Here is an 18513-nt window from a genome sequence, read left to right on the forward strand (position 1 = left end):
TTTCCTCCTTAAATCTGCTGGGGCAAGGAAACAGGGAAGACAAAAAGATGAACAAATTCTCAACGTTAGAATTCAGACAAATATATGAAATTTTACTAATGCTGTGAAAGCTGAATTCTAACCTAGTGGAAGAACTGCACCACCAAGTTTAAAGCATTGTGAATCTCAGTAACGTAGAAGACAGAGACAGAGCGCTGGCAAGAAGCTGCTGAGAGAATAGAATCCCCATCCCTGGTTCCCATCACATTGTCTTTTCTTTTGCAGATGAAAGGCTCAGGGTTTATTATCTGGAGAAGGAAAGGGGCTTTCTAGACTAAGGGATGACAGATATGGCAGTAGGCTTCAGTGTTGGATTGAAAAGGGGAAAGTTGGAGGAGGTTGTCCATGCCTAGAATCCTGAAGACAGCTCACCTACTAGCAATACCTTGGGGGAGGAAGGACAAAAGAAGGGAGGGAGCATGGGGAGGGAAAGAGGCAGGGTGGAAGGGAAGGAGGGATGGAGCAATAAAAAAAAGGAAACAATGAGAGAGGGAAGGAGGAAGAGAGAAAGAAAAGAATGAAAGCGGGATATAGAAATTACAAAGCATTGTTCACAAGCCCCCCACCCAAGTCTACTCTGCTTCAGGAAAGGCTGTGGTCACTCCTCTACTGTCAAGAAAGATGGAGGTTCATAAGCCCAACTGAGGGAGCTTAAAACTTAAACAGAGAGCTTGTTCAACAAATGGCCCAATGAACCAGTATCTCCTCAAAATTGTCAAGGGGAGGCAGATGAAAGGAAGAAATGAAAAGAATTAAATAAATTATTTGAAAATTTTTCAAAATGAAAAGATAGAACCCCCAACCAGAAGAGCCTACTGAGTTCTCAGTATAGGGGATAAAAATAGGCCCTCCTATTTTTATCTTTAAGACATTCAATTGTGATATTTCAAACCCCTGGGGATCTTTGGGAATTAGACAGATTTTGGGATTTCTCAAGTCAGCAATGGAGACAGCATCTACAAACTAAGAGAAATTTATTTCTGACTCTGAGTTCTACAAAGAGCTAAACAATAAAGTAGGAGGAGCCTAGAATAAGAACATTTTGGCTCAGTGGGTGAAGAGAGCTACTGGTAACCCTAATTCAGATTCCTAGGGACCACATAAAGCCAGACATGACAGCAGGCATCTGTAATCAAAGTACCCCCACAGTGAGGTGGGAGGTGAGACAGGACGCTTCAGAAGCTCACAAGCCAGTTAGCCTGTACATTCGGTGGTGAATAACAGAAGAGCCTCTTACAAATAAGGTGAAATTGGTAACCCATGCCTGAGATTATCCACTTTCTTTTTTACATCATGGAGGTCATTTCTGATGTCATTTTGGGTTAGCAAATTCCTTCAGAGCAGCAGCTATCACTGACGTCACTTCTGACCTCACATTCCATAAATATATATAGAAATGACTAAGTCAGTATCATTGGACACTTTAGCCAAATCCAATATTGAAATAAAAAATATACAAAGCATGGCATTAATCAGTCTAAAAACATTTGACATCCCACACTAAAGCAGTGATCTATAATATATCTGCCATTCTGGGACATGCCTGTACATACCTGCATCTGTTCCACGATGGGCTGTTCAAACACATTTGCTAACTTCTGCAGAATGATGTATTTGTTGTCAGCTAATGATGTAAACAACACCTTCAGGTCATTCTGAAGAAGAAAGCCATGGAAAGACAACATGTGAAATGCGGGAATAGAATGGTTACCAATATCACACAGATTGAAGGAGATGATACACAGACACCCCTCTACCTCTGAGTATTATATAGCAGTTTCCTCTAAGATTAAAACCTTTTAACCTCAGGGGAAAACTGGTTAAGAAAGAGGATGTTAAAAGAATGGTGAAATAATAGCATGTTCTAAGAGGAGGTGAAAGATTCCTCCCTATAAGGAAACACATTAAGACAGGAAGAAAACAACTCAAAGGAAGTTTCTGAAACTGAGCAGATGCACTAGGCCCCTTCTTTACCCCAAGCATGTTTAAGCAATAAGAACTGATGGGTTGGATACTGCTAATACATCTGCTCCATATTTCTAAAAGAACTTCAATAAAATTCACTATTCACCAAATTGGACCTTGGTTGCATCCTTACGTTACTCTTTTATGTCCCACTGGGGTAAGTAGGTATTTGTTCACACGTCCCAGGAATTCAATGTCACACAATACCATGAGAGTTTCTTCCAGGCCCCTCTACCTACATCTAATTCTAGAGAGACTCGCATCCTTTATATAAAACTATACTGTGATATAGTGTTGTATATAACCACTGCATGTCTTTCCAGATATATTATTTTAACAACTTTGGGCTTTTAAAATCAATTTTTAACTGTAAAACTTTTGAGATTTAGTTTTTATTTATGTGTATGTATATGAGCATGTGAACAAAAGTACCCAGGAAGGATGGAAGAGGGCATCAGATACCCTGGAACCGGAGCAACAGGTAGCAAGGGTGTTGGAAACCAACTCCAGCCCTCTGGAAGAATAGCATGTGCTCTGAAAGGCTGAGCCATCTCCCCAGCATATATTTTTGACTTATTAAAAAGTGTGAAAATCAAAGCTATCTATGTATGCCAAAGACACAGAAAATGGCATGACAAAAAGTTCTCAGCTGGGTCTTATGATTGTAAACATCATTCCTCTAACTATTCAGTACATATTTGTATTGAGTGAGACATATAAAAAGAAGAAGATAGCCCCCCAAATTTCTACACTCATTTCAAAGGGCACCATGTGCCAAAAACAATAATTTAATTATGAATATGCTGATATATTCCCCAAAATATAAGCTAATAAGGTCTTTTCCTTTTCTTTCTTTTATGTTTTTATTTTTGTCATTGTTGTTTCTCTTGATTTATGGTACTCAGGTTGAGCCCAGAGCCTCTTGCATGCTAGGGATGTGGTTTCTCACTGATGTACCACATCTGTTCTCTGTTTCAATTTTCTTTTTAAACAAGAGTCTTCCTAAGTCGGCCAGACTGCCCTTAACTTGCAATCCTTCTACCTCAAACTTAAGAGAGAACTGAGACCAAAGGCATTAGCCACCAAGCCTGGATCTATTTCTCATGAGTTAGCAAACAGGGAGGAGGGGTTGTCTGGTCATCACAGAAACAAACTACTCTTAAGGGGAAGCTACATGCCCAGCAGTAGACGGCCAACAGAAAGTGGACTTAACAGCATCTTTGGAGGTTCTTTGTCTCATAATGTTGTGTCAGGGCTTTTCCTTCTTTTAAAAACAGTTATCATATATATGATATTTTTTTTCTCTTTCTTCTTACCCTACAGGGGCTTTGTGTATGCATTATGGCTTCCAGTTTAATGTTTTTATAGGATTTCTGAGTGTGCAAAAGAAGCGGGTCTCTTTCTTGTGTCTTCTCTTGGGTTTTTTTTCCTTCTGTTTGTTTTGTCCAATTCTGATGTGTTAGCTTTTTTTTATGCTTTGTATTATATTATGTCATCATATCATGTTGCCTAGAAGACTGTTTGTTTTCTAGTGAGAGACAGAAGGTGGCTCTGGCTGGAAGGGGAGGTGGGGAGAAGCTGGGAGGAGGAAAAGAAGGGGAAATGGCAATCTGGATCTATTATGTGAGAAAAAAATCTATTTTCAATAAAAGGAAAGAAAATGTTGGATTTATTCTTGGATAAAATTTGTTTAAATTGAGGGGAAAAAAGAATGTATACAGGGCTGGAGAGATGGCTCAGAAGTTGAGAGTACTTTCTGCTCATGCAGAGGACCCAAGTTTGGTTCCTAGTAGCTCCACAGCCTCTTGCAACTGTCTCTAACACCAGTTCCAGGGAATCCAGGGCCCTATTTTGACTTCTTAAGGTACTAGTGTTATCCACACATACATGCAGGTAAAACACTCATGCCATAAAATAAAAGTAAATATATTTTTTAAAATAAACGTACACAGGCACCATATTGCAAGGCTACAAAGCAGAATAATGTATAAATTGAGCAAAATAATTTGAGGACTGGTGGTATGTTGAGTCCTGTGGTATATTTTTTAGCATGCAAAAGTTCCAGGGCTTGATCACTAGAAATGATAAAGAAGGAGGGAAAGAAGCAAGAGGAAGGGAGAGATGGAGAGAAGGAGAGAGGGAGGAAAGGACGGAGGGGAGGGGGGAAGAAAAGAGGGAGGAAGGGGGATGAAATGAGAATATCGTGCTGAATGTGTGAAAAGCAACAGTTGTCACTAATCAGAACTCCATCTGAGCTGCAAGCTCAGCAGCCAGAGAAATAGGAAATCATTCTGAGAGGACTGGGAAAATAACGAGTTTTTCATGGGTTCCAAGTATGTTCCTATTACTCAATGACATTCAAGGAGAGGTCACGGGCTCTTAGAATTACCACAAGAACCTTTTTAATAAGCCAAATGTAAAATGTTTCTCACTCATTTGACTAAGGTCAAAAGCAAGAAGTTCTGACCATTGCCCATGATAGAGGTATTCTATTTACTTCTGAATGTCCATCAGTGTCCACATATACTTAAGGCCGTGTCAGTTCTCTTCATCTAAAGAACAGATGAGTAGACGTTAGCTAACATGGCTTAGAAATGAAGTGTGAGCCTTTCCTTTATACCTGCTCTGTCTTTTCTGTAGGGTGTTTCCCCTGCGTCCTACTTAACACATAAGGAAACACAGTTGTTATTTCTAGAAGCCACGGTAACTATTGGGAGAGACTAGTTGAGAAAACAATAAGGTGGTTTGTGGAAAAATTGCTAAGAATTGCTGGGTAGTGGTGATGGCTTTATGCTCATTGTTTTCTTAAGAATAAAAAACAAGAAGGAATAAATCCAAAGGATTCAACAAATTGTCATTAGTATGCTTGTGATACAGCAGTAATTAAGGAATCAGTATATAATAGATATCACAGACATTACAATTTATTTATATTTATTTCAGTCAGGGAGTAAAGGGAGGGTATGACTCATTCGAAAAACAAATGCATAGACATTTTGAAGCCTTGAAATTGGTAATGCTGACTCTCTGTTACTAAAGAATTCCTTAGCTTCTCACTTTTTAAAAGTCACTTAAAATATTCAGTATTTTTCAAAATACTGAAATTTATTTGGGATTAAGTCTATGGGTAAAAACAAGAATAGTGACAGCTAATTTGACTGTGACACACATAATGCTCTCAATACATACAGATCATCTGTATATGTTTTCAGACAGTCGTGGTTGGGGAGAAAATTCTAGAACAATGTTAACGGCCTGGGAACAGGCAGTTCTTATAGATGATATGGAGAACAAAGGTGTACCATGCCAACAACTACTGATTACCAGCAGCATAGCAGATGTTCTCCGCAAGAAAATAGTGTGTGAATATGAACTGATCTTTTATTGTGTTATCATTGGGCTTCTTTCCTTCAATTAAATCAGAACATCAACATTTGAACTGTCAGTTTTTGTTCATGAGCTGGCCACCAACAAACAAGTAGAAACTTCTTGGCCCAAGAAAAACAGAGAACACGCTTTAAAGAGAATTTCGTGATTACGTGTTATTTCCATAGTCCCCTAAAACAAACTAAATTCTGAAGAAGTCATGCCTAATTAATGACATTTCACTGTCATTGGTTATAATTATCAAACTCAAAACTGCCATAAACATTAACTTGGTATAAGCAACTAGACAGAAATAAATATAGTTTTGAGGGGTTCACAATTGCATGGCTAAGTAAGTCTCTTGTGTGGCTTACAGACTAAAATGCTGTAATAATCTGGCAACTTTCTTCATAGACAATACATTTTAGAGTGATGAAAATTAATTTTTCATACTATAATGGGCCTAGTGACTTTCCAGGCACAGTCAGTATACATGTGTGCAAAATATAACACCCAAAAAATTCAACCCTGCTTTTCTGATTCCAAGTGAATATCTCTCTCCTTGTTCTATACCATGCATTCTAACAAACACAGATGTGAATCCCACCAAGGCCATTCCTCTGTGCCATAGTGTCACACACTCAGATGCCTACTGTGACTCTTCACGTGCATATCTTAATGCCACCCATACCTCCATCAAAGCACTTCCAAGAGTACAGTGTACTCTGCTGGCCAGTGGCACTGCTATCTTTCTGCCTTCTTTGCTTGTCGAGGCCTCCGGATGTGAAAGTCAACATCCTTGGGCTCCTTAGCAGGTATCCTTTCCCTCATTCCTCACATCCAAGCCATCACCTAATGCCGTTCTACTCAGAATGAATCTTGAGTCGCTCTGCTCATCTCTCCTGCCCACTGGTCCCATACTACGCAGTGCAAAAATGCTCTCTTAAATCCCTTCCCACCTCTTGAGTGCTGAACAAACCTGGAGAAGTCATGGAAACTTGCCACTGACTTTGGAGCCTTTGTCTTGTTCAACAGTACTCAATAGCAAAATATGATGATGACAGAAATTTGTGGAGTACTTGTTACGTATCAGGATCTACTGAGAGTATCTTAAAGAGTTTAACTTACTGAAGCCTTACAATTTTGTGAGACAGTGACTGAGGGTATAGTTGAGGACACTGAGGCTCAAGGTCATGAAGCAATCAAGAATATACAGCAGCAGGAGACAAAGCTGGAATCTGAAGCACATGGCTGTTGAGACCGGAGGCTACTAAGTGAGTCAAAGGCCAGTCTACACGATTGGTTTTATAACTGAGGATATCAAATTAAGCCAAGAAAATAAATTTGTTGGATTCAGGGAACTTAGTCTTAATCTTCATTCTATTTGGACAATGTATACTAGTAGGGATATTATAGAGATTTAAAAATGATTCATATAAAATATATGTTCATATAAAATACATACATATAAAATGTTATTTATTTCATGTATGTGTCCCACAGCACATGTGTCAAGGTAAGAGAATAACATGTGAGAGTTAGTTCTATCCTTCCAGAAAGTAGGCTCATGGGATTAAATTCAGGTCTTCAGGCTTAGCAGCAAGACCCTTTAACCACTGAACCATCTTCCCACCTCTCATTTCTATTTTTATAACTATAGAAGATTTGGAAGTGGTGATGATCTGTCCCTTTATATGACTATCTAGAAAGTTTCATGTTTCTTGGTGAATGTAACATTTGATACTTCATAGTAACTTTTTAAAAAAAAGACATTTAAATTACATCAAATTCTTCCATGTTTGCTAAAAATAGCTTCCGTTGGACTTAAGTATTCTGAAAAGGGTCCTTTTTCTTGGGCATGAAAGACATCATGGAGGAATTTGAGGGTGGGTGGGTGGGGGCACATCCTCATAGAGGCAGGAGGAAGGGGATGGGATTGGGGGTTCCTGGGTGGGTGAGGGGAATGAGGAAAGGGGGAAGGGGATAACATCTTAAATGTAAATAAAATATCCAATAAAAAATATTATAAAAAAAGAGAAAGACATCAATACTAAAAATTTATCAGTGACTTTTCCCCTTTTTCCAGTGACTTGAGATCGAAAATGTTTCATAAGCACAAAATTACATATCTGGCCCTGGGATTCTAATATGGCAGTAAAACGTAATAAATCTTGAGTTAGGATTGGAAAGTAGTGTAATAGTTTCCAATGTAATTCCGAGAGATGTAGAAGAAATTAGACCACAGCCATTTCAAAACCTTTTGAGTAGTGAGTTTTGGGGTGTTTTCAATATTCCAGCACCTCCTGCATGTTCTTTGGTAACAAGAATTAAACTCTACTATTACCAACTGGAAATTACAATAAATGATAATTTAGCTTTTATTGGTTGAATTTAAACTTGTATTCAACTCTTAGTTTGACTAAGTAGTTTTCTCAACCTTCCAAATTATAAAAGCATGAAACTTGGCTCTCTAAATCTTTAGTTCAATCCACCTGGTTTTCTGCAATGTTCTAGCTCTTTGTAATCCATTACAAAATGTTTATAAGATGGGCTTAGAGATAGCTCAGACACTAAGATGCTTATACAGCAAACACAAAGACGTGAGTTTGATCCTCAGAACGCATGTAAAGTGTCAGCTATAATAAAGCATCCTTGTAATCTCCAGCCCTGGAGAGGAAGGGATTAGGTCCCTTGGCTTCACTAGGCAACCAGCCTACCTTAAGAATAGTGAGTCACGGGTCCTTTATGCTTCAAAACAATGTGCATGGGCTGGCACTTTCCACCAAAGTGTTATAAGCATCTTCCCCAGGTCTCCCATTGTAGAAGGAGACAATGGACTCATATGAGTTGTCCTCTGACTTCAACATTCATGCTTCCCGCCCCCATATACACATATTAGATAAAGACATGAAATAAAAGTTAAAATGAATATAAGGTAGATGATTCCTGAAGAATGATCCCTACACTTATGCACACACTTCATATCACCCACATGTGCATTCACACACACCTTCAGATACCGCATGCAAACATGCAACACACAGCGAATGCTTGGAAGATGCTCGTTGCTGATGGTTATCACTGTTCCTTTAAAATGATGGCCCAAACCCTTTGTGTCCTCTCATTTACCTGAAAAGTGAGGATTTGCTGGAGTCTTTCCTTCATCTGATGACATCTCTGATCCACTACTGAGTCCAGCAGGGATAATCTGCCCAAAAGACAACCCAGAGTGTCTTCGATGACATCCCGGTTGTCACTGTCCTCTGGGAATGCTTGGGAAAACAAGTTCTTGTTCTTGTCCACTTCTTCAGACATTTCCTTAATGTCCTTGGCAAGAGCCTAGGGTTGATGAAAGCCAAGCTTCACTCATTGTTTGGACTTCTATAAATCAAGTTATGAGCCCCTGGGAAGTCTAGGAAACCTTGCCCGTAGCAACAACTATGCTGATACAAGCTGAGTCTCTTTGGGGAACTTCTATAGATCACAGGTAAATTGTTCTAGCAGAGGTTTTTCTTGGAGAATTTATATCATTAGATAATAAAAACATCCATTGCTAAAAATTAACTTTAAAAAAAATCCAATTCTGGTTAGGAATGTGGTCCTTACAGCTTGTGTTTCCTACAGGGAGGATTTGAAATGTAGGATAACTCAGAGTTCTCCATTTGTCCTCCTCTTGTAACACTAAAAAGCTATAACGGCACATATCATACATATCTTTAAGAGCTTTTTGTGTTTAAAAAATTCTGTCCCACACTATGTTTCTTGGAAACAAACCCCAGCACTTTGTTAGAGCTTTGTTCTTGGTGCTTTTTACATATAAATATTGTATAATTTATATAATTATATAAATACATAAAAATTATATAAATATATAAAATTATATAAATATGTAAAAACTATGTAATTATAAAATTACATAATTACCCATTACTAATTGTAATTGCTTTGAAATTTCATACACAGAACAGAAATTGTCAACCTTACCTCCTGGTTGAAGAGACAACCTTCTGTTTCTTCTGGCAAAAGTGCTGTAGCCACAAATAAACGCTCTTCAACGTCATCCAACCAGGTTGAAGTGGCTGAGACTCCATCATACAACTTCTGCTCCAAGTGAATGTTTTGTCTGTCTGTTCCTCCACTCTGGGTGTGTGTGTGGGGGAGAGGGGACACAGAGAGACACTCAAAACAGATAGGACAATCAATTTTAATCCAGGTGTAATTGTACAGACCTGTAACCCCAGCTCTTGGGAATTGAAGTCAGACAGATGAAGCATTTAAGCTCATCCTCATCTCTGCAGCTAATTTGAGGACAGCTTTGGCTATACGACAACCCTGCCTGTACCACACTCCCAACTCATATTTTAGTAAATAATAATAACAACAAATTTCAGTATTTTGATTAACTGTAGATAAATACAAAGCAAAATGAGGCCCAGGAATCAGCACCTTTAAGCCCAGGGACTCATCACCAGTGCTAAGGCCTCAACAGTCATGGCAGAGATGGCACAACTTTGCAGAGAACAGATGAACCAGTCCCAGAAAGACAAGACCAAGACAAAGTGCAATGGTGGTCCAGGTGTACCTGTGATGACACCTCCCCGAAGGCCTGGCTCAGTCCATCCAGCAAGGACGTCACTGAAGACTTATCTTGAGTCTGTGCTTCCCCTCTGAACGGTAGCACTCCTGACAGTAGTCTGTTGGGACTGCTGTAAAGCTGTGGGTAAACAGGGGTGGCTTACTTAAGAGTAAGGGAGCCATGCACAGTTTTCTAACTTGGAGGTGCACACAAAGTAGGTTATTGGAAACCTTAGCCAGAGGAATATGAACTTTACAACATATCACATCGCTGTGTACAGTGGCCAGATTCAGTAACAATCATGATTTTTAATGATGGAATACAAAAAAAAAATAATGGTAGAAATGCCTGAACTTTTGCTACAGCTACCCCGAAAATGTCTTCTCAGCTTTATCTCTATCTTTAGAAAAATAATTCACGCTAATTCTCTGCCAGACAGTGGTGTCCTTTCTTTTAGTATTCACCTCTTCTCTTCTAAGCGCTTTTAGAACGCCTCCATGAGGACCACCATCAGTACAAGCATTCACATGCTTTGGAGATGTCGCCAATGAAATTCGGTCTTATGGCTTTTCCAGAACACTTCACCCGCGATTGATTGATTGATTGATTGATTGATTGATTGATTGACTGACTGAGGCTCTCTTTTGGATTCCTGTTTGTGGAGTGGAGCCTGCCATAGCTACTTACTTCCTCAGGAATATGCAAGACAATGAGTTACAGGTTTGCAGAAGGTAGAACAGTATTTACCCCCAAATCCATAAAAACGCTTCTGCCTAGAGGCATTAAATACCCTACAAGTAAAGAGATGAAGAAAAATCCCATTGGAGAGAATGAGTCCATTGACTCCTTGTGCTATTTAATTTCAGGCTCCCCAGATTGCGTCAGCTTTTTCACTTGAGAGAAGTAAGTATATCTGATGTATAAAGTTGCCCATCAGCAGTTACAAAAAGGAGAGACTTTGGAACATACAAGTCTATATCCCAGATCCAGCACTGCTCCTCCTAGATCATCACGTCCTGAGACCTCCATCTCCACTTTCCAAATCTACATGTCTACAAAACAAACATAAGGCCTCTCACATCTAAGTGTTGCTAGATATGCTAAGATCTAAGTGTAAAACAGGCCTGCTGAATTTTCTCCCCTTGACTTTGAGCAACAGGGATGCTGGACCTCGTATCTACTTCCTGTTCACTCTTCACACCAGAGGAAAACCAGTGGTCCCCAAAAGGAAGAGCCCTGATGCAAAAAAGGCTGTAATATCAAGAGGACGTTTGAAGCTTTCTACTTGAAAGATGAAGGTCCAAGAAGGTCAGGAATATGAACCTTCTCAGATGTCATAGAAGCATGACAGTGGCAAAGGACAGATGGGTCTAGTAATCTTAGCATGGAAAATGTTGGATGCCAACACTGACAGGAAAAGTAGTTCTCCACAATGACGTAGGTCTTTGGTGCTAGGGGAGTCATGCGGGTGCTACGGCCTGAGTGCACCCTGTGTGGAAGAGTGGACTTAGGCTTCTGTCTAAGGGACGGGAAATAAAGAGGAATCAAGGAAACATGCGATGCGGTAGTTTATTTTACATAGGACAGTCACAAAAGAATGAAGTCTCTAATTCAGGGCTGCATCTCCTGCTTACATCCAAAAGAATGGAAAAGTACTGTGGCGTGAAGGCAAGCCAGAAGTTTGGCTACCTTTGGGGGATCTACCTCAGAAAGTCTAGCTTCGGGTGTGAGAAATATTTCACCAGAGGTGTAAGGAAGGGTTCATTCAGACAAAGATAGGAAGTCTGGGCAAAAGATGTAGAATATTAGTGTCAGGGTGGATGATGTGATTCTAGCACAAAAATACCCGCGAATGGAGTGTTTTTAGCCAGAGCTGATGGCAATTCCTACAGACTCACTGGCCAGAGAAACACAGAGGTAGAAGGTGAGGCCTGCCAGGAGTTTTTGGAAAATGGCTCTGTGGGAAGAAATGCAACAGTCTGTCACCACAGACAATCTTCTTTTACTTATTGTTGTCACGTTGCCTTCCTTGACAGCTCCTGCCCATCTCTGTCTATCACTCCTCATTTCCCGTACAGCTACCTCATCTATCTTATATAGTCCTGGGCCAAGTGATGACAACAGCAGATTCCTCAGGACCACCAGTATAAAGGCCCTAGGACTTACCCCACTGGAGGAAAAATGCTGTTCTACAGTGAGCTAGGTGGACATTGCTAACTCAGAACCGAGTCCTGGGACTCTGTCCCCATTCCCCTCAGAGCCACAGCTATGGTAGGCATCACAGGCAGACCTGGGTTCCTGACTTGCTCATTACCCCTCCTTTAAACTCTCCAGTTCCTCTGATCTCCCCTTTCCAGCTTCTGCAAAGACTGAGCCAATAATTATTACTTTTCTGGAACGTTCTCTTGCCTTGGATTTTGCATGCATGTTGGAACTGAGCCCAATATCACACAATATCCATCCCAGGAGCCGGCCTTACCAATGGGCCAGTTAAGTGCCCTACTTGACCACTGGCTTCCCTTGTTTTCAAGACCCTCTAAGGCTCCAACATGTTTCTCATTAAAACCTTCTGAAGTATTCAAGACTGGGAGCAACAGTGGAAAGCGGGGCGACCTAGTAGTTAAATTTCAGATTTGTGGAAATCCTCCTGATATGTATACCCTCAGATTGAAACCATAATTTTTGAAGTTGAAAGTTAAATTAAACTTTTATGGTTCATGCTAATAAAAATCCATCAGACATGAATCATCTTTGGGGGAAAAAATGCAAAAATCAGATAAATTTTCACATACAAAGCCAAGTACTGTGGGAAATGTAAGGCATGCCTTGTGAAGTAAAACACAAGATGAATAACTTGCCTCACACGTATCTCAGAATTGTATAATGCACTCATTATACAACTCATTATAGAATTTCAGAATATATAATGAAAATACAGAGTATTATATAGTTTTTCTCCTTTAGCGTAAGCTGTATATCTCTTATATCAGTTAATATAGTAAAGCTAAATTTAGGCAGAACATGAGGTTTCACGCTGGCCATCCCATACCCCAGGAGGCATGGTGAAGGGCCCCATACCACTCAGCTACATAGCAAGTTCTAGGGCAACCTGTGTCGCAGGAGACCCTGTTTCACAAGCCCAAAGGGAAACAAAGAAATAAAGAAAATGTCTGATACCACTTGTTCTTGTTCCTGTTCCAGAACATTCTGTAGTAGCTTCTGCTTGGCACTAAACTCTTGGTGTAGGCTTTCCCACTTCAGTCTCATCTGGTCGTCAGCAAACGGCTTTACCCCTTCCATCCCCAACTCCGGGGATAACACATCAGGTTTTTCACTAGTAGAAGAATAAACAGTCTAAGTTTACAATGTGTGCAAAAAAAAAAAAAAAAAAGGAAAAGAAAAAGAGAGAGAGAGAGAGAAAGATAGAAATAAGGGAGAAAAATGAGACAGATAACCTATTTGGTATTCGAAGACCTGGCCTCAAAAATTAGAACAAGATTATCTTACTTGCAGGCTTATACCTTAAAAACTTTAAAGATAAAATAGAAACACTGAGACTGTAAGCATATTTTCTTCATATATCTAATCATGAACACAGGAATATTAAAAGTACATTTTGAAAATGGCTAAGAATGAAATAAACTAAAGTATGACCACAGACTAGGATCCTTTGATAATCAGCCTATAAATTGGTTCAAAATTGGAAAATGTTAGTCTAATGAGATCTTTCACTATGATGCGTACACGGGACATTCGTGACACATTGTAGAGGGCCAGATGAGGGAACGAACAGATGTTGTGCTGTGTGGAAAATCCCAGGTCCGTTTAAGGACAGCAGGGATCCCTGGTCTATCTGAGGCTGGGAGCACGCATTGGGAGCGGAGGGGGGAAGCTGCGGTAGTAGCCTTGGCATGAACAAGGCCCTGAGTTCCATTCCCAGGATGCAGAAGGCAAGAAATGGAAGCACGGTGCCTATGACAGCAGTCAGCAGGGTGACTTGTGCCACATGAGTGAGCAGAGCACTCATATTACACAATGTTGAAAATTAAATAGAACATACACGATGCCTACAGCTCTATGTGACAAATGGCTACCATAAAGTACACGGAGGTTTATGATCTACCTGTTGACAAACATTGACCTTAAAAATTAATGTTGAAAAAAAGATGTCTCTAATTGAATGGGTTTAAAAACCACACACACACACACATACACACACACACACACTTTCAGTGGAACAGAAAGGAGCTTGAAACCTCCTCCTATGAAATTAAATCTCTTTATTGTAGTTTCTTCTGTGTTGGCTACAACGTAACTGTTTCCATTCATTGTTTGCATGAAAATTCATACAGAACCAAGGGAGTAGTTACCATTCATATTCTTATGCTTCATCACTGACACATATAAAAGTAGCAGCGAGTTAGTTTTACATTAGAAAGTTCTCTTTTTCATTTCTCATGGGAAAATTTTATTTTTTTAAGGCGATGTATTCCAAGCTGGTTTTCCTTCATAGCCTTAGAAGTAACTGGGGACTTGACAGGGGGATGTGAGCTGGACTCAATTACACTGAAGGGTGATTTTCCTAAGGAATTTATAGAACCACTGAAGAATTCCTGAGTGGTATTTTTTTTTTAAGTTAATCTTCACAGAAAGCTAGCACAGCAGGGAAAATTTCTTTTTACACGAGCTTAATATTTGAAAGAGCAACTAAAGCAACTTGTAGATGTTTATCTGTTGTCTGGGTTCTAGCCAATGCTGAAGGCCAAGGAGAAGGGAGAAAAATAAAAACAATAACAGCAACTTTTTTTAACCACAAGAAACTTGCACGAGATTCCCACAGCTCTTTTGTGGAACCGACTGTCTGCCAAGCAGGCAGCACTAGCTGTCTTCTTCGCAAAAGCAGAGACGTAAGTAAAAGACAAGAGACACTGACAGGTGTGTGAATGAACGAACGAACAGCCTTAGAGCTGCAAGCAGGTAGCAAGACAAAAGACACTCTGCTCTGCATGCCTGGACAAGTGTGCCCCTTGTTTGCGATTTTGCTGCTGACGTATTTTAAAGAACTTATCACAGATCTTTCTAAACATGGTGGACGGTAGCAATTATTTTAGCTCTTTCACAGTTTGGGGATGACTTAAATGCAAAAACTAAGCATCCCATAATATCTGCAATGCATTGACACTCACAATCACAGCGCCAGTGTGACTAAACTACCAAAACATCTGCTATCTCCGGTGATCCATATGAACATGATATGTTGTTTTAATTCACAATGTATGATTTCTGATGCCATGATGTAATTTTGTTGGAGATTACAAGTATATATACATTTTTTTTCTTAATGCTAGTAGGTACTTCTGCCTTTTCAATTATTTGCCGTTATAAATAATATTTTAGAACATCTTTCTAACATATACTCTTTTTATATCATTTCTGCTAAAACAATGTTTAGAATTAGGAAACCAAGTCAAAAGTGCTGGCCAGGAGACATAAGCAAAGGCTGCACATAGACACACAGGTTTTTACTGAAACCTTTAAAAAAAAAAGTGCTTCAGAGGCGGCTGGGCAGCACTTAGGAAGCAGAGGCAGGTGGATCTCTGTGAGTTTGAGGCCAGCCTGGTCTACAGAGTGAGTTCTGGGGTAACCAGAGTTACACAAAGAATATCTGTTATGACAAACAAAAACAAATTAAAAAAAGTTTTTCTTTGTATCATTATCAAAATGTTTTGTATTGATGGTTGCTGCTTATTATTCTAACTCTGTAGATAAGCAAGCTATGACCCCAAGGTGAGTGGCTCAAGACAGGCATAGCCCACCGGCTACAGCTCTGTTACCTTTCCACCTTGCAAATAAAAACTTCCTGACCAGAGGTTCTCCCCTTCCCTTATCTAGTCTAATATTTCATCTTCATTCTGTATGTAAGACTTTCAAACTGTCCACTTCAATCCCAGTCCCCAGGATAAAAATCTTTACATATAGAAATCATTGGAAGATAGCTGTTTGGAAGTCATACCACTTAGCCTGCATTTTTTTCCTTTGTGCTTTTTAAGAATATTCTGCAAGAGTTCTCGAGAGGAAAACACTCTGGTTAGGTATAATCATCAGTTGGAAATATCATAAATTTGATTTGATAACACATTTTTTTCATTTGACTCAGAAAATGGCTGTCACAGAGGACAGATGTGCTGGTCATCCAGGAAGGTAAACTCATTAGTCATTATCAGTAGCCATTCTTTTATCTGCATGACAAAATGCTTGGCAGTGCAAGAGTGAACAGGGGTTAGTGCCTTGTGCAGAAAGTAACTATGGAGAGAGCTAGGTGTTCTGCTTTTCAAATGATAAGGAAACACAAGAAGAGAAAGTTGCAGTTTCAAAACATACCCAAGGCTTTCTGCGGTGGAATACTGGGTTAGGATTTCCTCTCCACGGCTAGCTACTGAGCGGAGGAGGCTCTTCTGCTCAGCCAGCTCCTGTTCAAACTCCTGTACAAATGCAAACATTATGGTCACTTCAGAGAGCTGCTGATGGTCGCTGTCACTGTCACTGCTTTCTATCTACAGAACGTAAGGAGGGCTTTAATAACTGTAAATCTGAGTACCAAATAGGCAAATTCTCTTGCTCTGATTAAATATACTGAAAAAACAACTGGAACAGAAAATTTTGCTGGACAATGGTGCCCCCATGTGGTAAAATACATTCCTTCCTTTCAAAGTCAAGGCTACCTTCAACTAGCCAGGACAGACTTCTTACAAACATTAGTTCAGGACAGTGTGCTGTTGTATCAGCCATTCTGGTTTGAGCTCATTCACAGTAAATGAGTTTGCACTCTGACGTGAGAAGATATTTATGCCTTTTACACAGTTTCCTTGAAAATATTAGTCAGCAGAAATCATTTGTATCATAACCATTTACAATCGGATCTTGTGAGGAGTCTACTAGAAAGTAAGAAACATTTCACTCTTTTGGGAAAAATGTATTTCAGAGCTTTTTCCATTCTCAAAGGCCTTCCTGGGACGTCTGCTATAGTAAAATAGATGCAAACATTGCATTGAAGAACTATTGAAGAACCCTGTCAATGCTGGGGATAACATCGGGTAGGGCACTCACCTAGCCTGGGTTCCATTCCCAACATTAAAACCAGAACAAAACAAAACTCACATCCACAAAAACTATGGCCAAAGAAACATCACCCTCAAGTTCTGCTCCCAGCAGAGCTGCCTAGCGGAAGGAGGGACATGCTTTACTTTTTGCTGCTGGAGGCTGCTCTGCCGTTGGTGGGTCCTCGTGGTATGGGCTTGAGCCAGCCATTCCTGTACTCCAGGGCTCTGAGTGGCTGTGAAGTCAACATCGTTCTCCTCTTTCTCTTGTGTAGCTCCCTGCTTTGAACAAGGTGAGACCGGAATCAAGGGTCATACTGATAAATTATTTCTCTGCCAGTGAAATGAACCAATTCAAGCCAGATTAGATGATATGAAATGCAGGTTTACTAGCCCCAAGGAGGGAGGTCAGGGAAGTTGCCATGGGAAAGGAGACAGTAAGGGAGAGAAAAAGTGTGGGAGAGAGAGAGAGAGACAGAGAGAGACAGAGAGAGAGAGGGAGGGAGGGAGGGAGGGAGGGAGAGGGAGAGAGAGGGAGAGGGAGAGAGAGAGAGAGAGAGAGAGAGAGAGAGAGAGAGAGAGAGAGAGAGCACAAGGAGACAAAAATGTCTGGATTATACAGTGGAAGAGCCTCTGGGGGTATGGGCAGCCCAGCCCCTGCTGGGCTGGAAAGTTCAGGAGTTCAGGGTTGGGGGAGGGGTATGCCAGGTAGGGACTGAAGGACTCTGGGAGAACCTGTAGGCCAGGTCTGCTTTGGTATCTAAGATACGCACCATAGTCCCTTGTCAGGGGGTTGAAACCATCCACAGGAAAACCTCACCCCACTGGAAAGAAGATTCCTTTGATGTGGTTGGTATAATGACTTCAAAGCCCCATTTCCACAGTAACACATTGAAAATTGGTAACACAAGAATTTGACACTTTTAGGAACAAGACTAAGCAGATGATTATGTCCAGAAGCATTTATAAGGAAGCCCATTTTTCTCCAGAGTAGTCATCAAATATTATTCTCAATTTTTTTCACACAAATATAAAAGTCAACCTTTTTATGAACTTTTTAAAGTCACATAAAGCTAAAATGTTACTCAGATAATCATTATGTGCCAAACCTTGCTGTCCTTTCTCTAAAAGCTTCGTCCTGCCAATATTTTTCTCCAGGTCACATGGTCTATATCCAAAATGGGCACAATAGCAAGTACTTGCTTCTCAAACAGATTGTTTTTTTAGGTTCCTAACCAACGAGATCAACACCTTTGATAAACAGTAAGTTTGGGTTCACATTCCAGAATTCAGGAAGAGCAGCAAGGCATGATGGTTAATCCTTGGCTGGGTGCAGGGCACATGGGAGAATAGGAAGACATACTTCTCTGTCTGTTAGGTCATAAGGGTTCTATCGAAATCCAGTTTTAATCCACCCATGGTTTCAAAATCCAAGTAGACTATTGAAAAGTGGTGGAACAAGGCAAAAAG

General features: G+C 40.1%; 1 protein-coding gene across 2 annotated transcripts in view; it reads right to left on the minus strand.

Moving 5' to 3' along the window:
* Window positions 1-18513, minus strand: part of Syne1 (spectrin repeat containing nuclear envelope protein 1) — a 471763-nt gene that overhangs the window by 111008 nt on the left and 342242 nt on the right. Inside the window, exons 97-103 of one of the 2 annotated variants that reach the window (XM_028764327.1) lie at window positions 17191-17322; window positions 16328-16428; window positions 13124-13280; window positions 9953-10084; window positions 9355-9510; window positions 8500-8709; window positions 1593-1694 (exon numbers count right to left, since the gene is read on the minus strand). In XM_028764327.1, coding sequence (XP_028620160.1) covers window positions 1593-1694; window positions 8500-8709; window positions 9355-9510; window positions 9953-10084; window positions 13124-13280; window positions 16328-16428; window positions 17191-17322 — 990 coding nt within the window. Of the gene's footprint in view, window positions 1-1592; window positions 1695-8499; window positions 8710-9354; window positions 9511-9952; window positions 10085-13123; window positions 13281-16327; window positions 16429-17190; window positions 17326-18513 lie in introns of both variants that reach the window. The other variant, XM_028764328.1, reaches the window with a different exon arrangement.

The sequence above is a fragment of the Grammomys surdaster genome, unplaced genomic scaffold (assembly GCF_004785775.1).
Source record: "Grammomys surdaster isolate TR1022 unplaced genomic scaffold, NIH_TR_1.0 143, whole genome shotgun sequence".
In the NCBI taxonomy this organism is placed as follows: Eukaryota; Metazoa; Chordata; class Mammalia; order Rodentia; family Muridae; genus Grammomys; species Grammomys surdaster.